Source organism: Poecilia latipinna, unplaced genomic scaffold (assembly GCF_001443285.1).
Source record: "Poecilia latipinna isolate Pla-1442-1.1 unplaced genomic scaffold, P_latipinna-1.0 Scaffold650, whole genome shotgun sequence".
NCBI classification, from domain to species: domain Eukaryota; kingdom Metazoa; phylum Chordata; class Actinopteri; order Cyprinodontiformes; family Poeciliidae; genus Poecilia; species Poecilia latipinna.
In genome coordinates, this window is record NW_015113266.1 from 79,875 (window position 1) to 85,457 (window position 5,583).

The window sequence follows — 5,583 nt, forward strand, 5'->3', positions numbered from 1 at the left end:
AAAATCAATCTAACTGAAACTTATAAAACATACTGGACTTTCAAAAGTTGGTAAAGAGTCCCTAACATCTTGTAGCTAATAATGTATGACTCTGTTTCCCAGAGATATAAGCGTGATGAGGAAAGCCATTTCTCTTTAACTTTTCTAAACAGGACAGACACTAGAAGAGGCCATTTAAATAAGGCAGACATTAACCTTCATAGATCAGGAAATTATAACAGAAAAAATATCAGAAAGCTGAAATTCAATTCAATTCAATTTTTTCTCAAAACTCCCATATGCACAGCATACACAGAATTGAAATGGTGATTCCCCCATAGCCCTGGTGCAAACAGTAATACACATAAAAAATAGAAATATGTGGTAAAGCAAAATAGATTTAAAAATCACATAAGACAAAAGGTTTTTGGGGGAAGAGTCAGAGAAGGAAAACAGGGAAGAGCTATAAAGGACTTCAGCATAATGCTGGCCTGATGGGTTTGCTGGTTCTTGTCTGGATGCTCCGCATTCTCCTCCCGGAGGACAGGAGACGGAAGAAGACCTTAATGCTGAGTGCTTTGTGGGCCAGGCGGGTTTGGTTGGTGTCCTGGTGTGTGAGATGGAGGGTACCAATAATATTTTCTGATGCTCTCTGTGCTGCAATGTCTTCCTGCAGGATGTGGTGCAGCCGCCTACCGCCGGGATGCTTTCAGTGGTTCTGGAATAGAAAATGGACACAGTGGGGATCAGTGGTTTGGCTCTTCTTAGTCTGTGGAGGAAGTGGGGTGTTGCTGCTCCAGGACTGATCCTAAGTGAGGTACACATCCAGGAACTTGGTGTTACTCTCTCTCTTTCTAAAGCAGCACCATTGATGATCAAATTGGGTTGCCATTGAGTAATTCTTAGATTTTGTGGGTTGGTTCTATGCTTTTTGGATTTCATTTATTGGTTTAAGGCAGGGGTCTAATGATGCTGGTAATTATTTATTAAAATCATATACTTACATTTGAGAAATAGGCAAAAAAGGAACTGAACTGACAAGAAAAGCACAGGAGAGACCGCAAGGGTGGAAAAGGACAATCTGGGCAAGCAGAAATGAAACAGACTGGCTTTAAACTGCATGGAAGGTGATAGATTGACCGAAGAACCAGGTGAGACTAATCAAAGGAAGATATTCCAGCTGGGTAAAGAACTAAACTGAGAAGCTGAGAGGAAATGACTAAATAACACAGGCATGAACACAGACAGAATTACATGGGACAAAAAAACAAAAAAAAAATCTTACTAAGAGTTCATGAACTAAAAGCTAATGACCAACTCTAAAGTAAACCAGTACACATAAAGAGACCACAAAAAAAAAAATTGAATGTCTCAAAAAGAACTGGGTATATGCTTAAAAAAAAAAAAAAAATCAAAAACCAGGCGAGAACAGAAACTCTAAATGGATCATGAAACTAACTCTTACCCTTGTTCAGTTGCTCCTGTATTCCTGCCCCATTCACAGCAACAGCTGGTAATCACTCACCTGTTTCTTCCTGGAGTCTCCTGCATTTGTGCCAACTCCAAACAAGAAACTATGACCTAATTCATTCCCATTACCTTTATTATGACTCCAAATGTAACAGGACATCCTCACATGAAACGCACTGGAAATGAATGCTGCTTTTATGATCATGCATGCGCGCAGCATACATTACAGAAGCCACTTTTTGAACTCTTCATATTAGTGAGTGATAAAAGGTAAGCACAATAAACCTCATGTGTTATTCATAGGTCTTCAACACTCGTGTGCTTCCTTTCTGCTCCCTGCCCATCCGCTTATCTTTCCATCTCAGAGACAAAAAGCCTCTCAAGTGAGCATCCACAAAGACCAATCGACAACAACAGCAACAGTAAAGCACTTAGCAGTGGAAGGACCCATCTTTGTTTTCTCAAATATGACAAATCCAATGGAGCCACACTCTGTCCTTCTAACAAATCAAATCAGCGGTTTGGCCCGGGTTCATCAGGGTGATGCTTTGCTCCGAGAGAGGTTCTGAAATCTTTGAAGAGCGTGCTCAGAGGTAGTGCTCTGTTGACATGTTCAGCATAACATCTCAAGGAGCCATCATTAAAGAAACATAGCATTCTTTTCAGCAGCCCTCGCCCCCACCACCCTTCATGTAAGTGCTTCACCTCAGTTGTATCTATTCTCAGTGATTGAATTACTACAGGGTAATGGAAACCATGTAGAGTGCTGTGGGACATCCTTTTCCCACACAACAACCGTTTAATCACAGACAAACAGCGGGCACAGTGCCACATTATATATCACTGTCTGAATATGAGTGAGAAGAGGAGACAGAAAGGCAATAATAATAAAAAAAAAAACATTCTGAATTTCTGTGTTGTCTGGGAAATTATTTGAAACTCTGGGAAAGTGTTTTTTTTTTTTGTTTGTTTGTTTTATTTGTGATGTTGTCTGACAAATTTAAATGTAGGCGTGAAAGGCATCAACAGGATCCTTCCTGGCATCATAATGGATCCCAACTAGGGCAATAAAAATGCAAAGTGATGATGAGATTAGCATTTTATTGCCTTCTTTGCTACTTAGACCACTCTAGTAAACATGTTAATAGGCAAGTATTAGCTCAAACTCTTTCACCACACAGTGGTCTGTTCGTGTGCAGAATTCACACACAACCAGCCCACAGCCACAGATGTTTCTTACCATCAGTTCAGAGGAAACATCCCCACCTCCCTCCCCACCTCTGACAGATTCTGGGTTTTCCCAGTCACGATCAGCACCTCATTTTTCCCTCACCATTTTTTTCTTGAAATATTCTATGTGTTGGTTGTTTTGAGGGCCAATTTTTGTCAAATTTGAATCATGTCGTCTCTTCTGAGGGAAGAGATGCAGAGAGTTTTATTTCGACCTGCAAAGCACAGACTTGTGGAGTTTATTGAAATCGAAGAGCCAACGCCTGGGAGGCATTTTCTCTGCGTCTCAGGTAAACTACTCTTATTTCTCCCCCCCCCCCCACCCCCCCTGTTTTTACTGCAGATGAAAATCCCGGTGCCGCACTGCATCCCTTTTCCTATTTAAAGTAAGTGCACTTCTGTTTTCACAGTTGGACGAAAAAAAGTGGTGCAGTTAAGCATAGTGCATTGTCAGAGCTCTAAGTCGACCCAAAAATCTGGATCCAAGAAGTTACAAACCAAACGTTCCAGCATCCAGGAAAGCTACAAAAGGACAGAGATCTGGTCCCTGCATGACCTGACTCTTGTTGATGGAAGAGATCCTGATGTGGTAATTTACATTTCTTTTAATCAACTGAGTGTAGTTCTTTTCTATAGCTAAATGTGTTATATTACTGCATTTTAAAATATCTATCTATGAAACACCGATGTGTGTTTCTTACTTAATCAAAAAAGTGGCGTAGCGTTAATGATGTCATAGCAGCCATCAGTAATACTTGTAAAAGTGTAACAAGCTGCCAAAAGTATTCAAATTCCTTGAACGCTTGACAATTTTTTATGTTTTAACTAGAAACTTGATTTGACGTAATAGAAAATAAGTGTCTAAAGAGGAGCTGTTTTTCAACCCTTGGAATAATTTTGTACAATTCAAGGTCAGCACCGTTGTTGTCCACTAGAAAAGACACATGAAGCTGATGGATACTTCAAAATTTTAGGAGCAAGGTTGTCATAAAAAAAATCTTATTAAAATGAATAAAATATTCATTTATTCATAAAAATCTTTTTCTTTTTTTCATTTTTTTTTTTTTTAGCTTTAATTTCAGTTTCCTATAAGCAGAACAACAAATAATCGATGACTTGGGCACACCCATTCATTAACATTGGCAAAATACAGCATTTTCAAAGAGTGGGCTGTCACAAATGCAATAAGATATGTTCTGCACAAACAAAATTGAAAATAACCAAAATCATGCAAAATTATTTACTTCAGAAATCATATTTCTTTGTTCCTTTCACTAGAACGTTGTACATTTAACATTTTAATTGGAAAAAGAAATTGATTTTCTTTTAACTTGATGAGTTTAGACACGAGTGTAACACTAAGTAATGTTATGAATTGGAAGGAAAAATTCGACATTTTTTTATTTAATTAATTTTACAAATATATTTTTGAAAAGTGCATTGTCCACTTCTACTACTACTTTTAGGGTTTTGAACAATGGAAAATAAAGACACAACTTTAGAAAAAAAAAGAAAAAAAAGAAAGGCAGTAGCTTTAAGCCACCTGCACATTATCATGTTTATTTATTTGCCCCCAGGATGACCCCTGCTTCCTGCTGCACTTCGATAAGGTGCGCACAGTGATGGCCGTCACCTGCTCAGCCAAATACACGATGGTGCGTGCCCTTGTTGCCCTCTGCGACCGCTACTGTCAGAGCCCGCTAAATCTACAGAACTTTGACTTCCCTTACATCAAGCCCACCACCTACTACTCCAACAGAGGGGACTGTGTCGTCCTGTCCCAGATATGCTTCTATGCGTGCAATCTGGTTTGCTTGTCTATGTGTCCAGTGCCACTGGACGCCTAACAACACAACTTCTGTGTGTTTCTCTATAGCAGGGGTGTCAAACTCAATTTCACCGAAGGCCACTTCAGCATATTGGCCACCCTCAACGGGCCACATTGATGGTACAAATTAGGAGTGCCCAGGTGAAGTCCTCTAGACTGCAACTTTTAGATGCATCCCTGCTAAAACACACCCCAGGCAAAAGGTTGATTAGCAGCAACTCAGTTCTGTAGAGCCTTATAATGAGTAAATGATCCAGGTGTGTTAGAGAAGGAACTAAAGTTGCAGATGGTAGCTCTGGAAAACTAGACTTAGGCACCCCTATCATAAAATGTATGAAAATACAATGTTAAAAATAAATTAAACACCACCTCATATTGTTAAATAACTGATTTCATGTATCGAAGTTTTAAATATTACAATTGAGTTTCCATGGATGTAAAATTACTGCTCAGTTTAAAAATTATAATATTTAAATTAGTGTTTAAAGGTAAGCAAACAAATAATAAAAACAAGTCACATGGGCAGGCATTATAGGCTTTACACAGAGATTTAGTCTCAGAGGCAACTGAAATCAATTAATTAAATAAAATCCTTTTTGAATATCATCTCATGGACTCTGAACTAAATGCGTCTTTCTGACCGGGAGCTGACAGCGTGTTGAAGAGTTATGGACCGGACGCTTTGGAGCGTCTGGTTAGGAAGCGCATTACAAACCTTTGGTTGAAATTGCACGTTAAATTCAAGTCTCCATTACAGACCAGAGAAAACTAAAGAGATTACAACACTGTGTTAATCCATTTGAGGAGCCGGCAGTTTATCTTGAAGAAATAAATGACGACGCAGAAGTTAATTAGACTGTAACATGCGCAGTCCGCTGCTCAACCACTGCGGAATTAGAAAGAAACCGCTGGAAGTAACTCATCCAGCGGATTTAACAAATGGAGCCTTCTGGGTTCACGTTACCCAGGAGAGCGGCGCTCTGGAGGAGCTGCAGACGTAACATCTGTCCGTTTCGGAGAAGCGAAACCACGCAAAAAATAAAGAAAATAATTTTTAAAAATCCTTGTAAAAGGAC

General features: G+C 39.3%; 1 protein-coding gene across 1 annotated transcript in view; it reads left to right on the plus strand.

Moving 5' to 3' along the window:
* Window positions 1–2,683: 2,683 nt before the first annotated feature.
* The window catches only part of exoc1l (exocyst complex component 1 like), a 10,037-nt gene continuing 7,137 nt past the window's right edge, over window positions 2,684–5,583 (plus strand). Inside the window, exons 1-3 of the mRNA XM_015043822.1 lie at window positions 2,684–2,969; window positions 3,090–3,268; window positions 4,257–4,548. Of these exons, the coding sequence (XP_014899308.1) occupies window positions 2,849–2,969; window positions 3,090–3,268; window positions 4,257–4,526 (570 nt within the window). The 5' untranslated portion in view covers window positions 2,684–2,848 and the 3' untranslated portion in view covers window positions 4,527–4,548. The remainder of the gene's footprint in view (window positions 2,970–3,089; window positions 3,269–4,256; window positions 4,549–5,583) is intronic.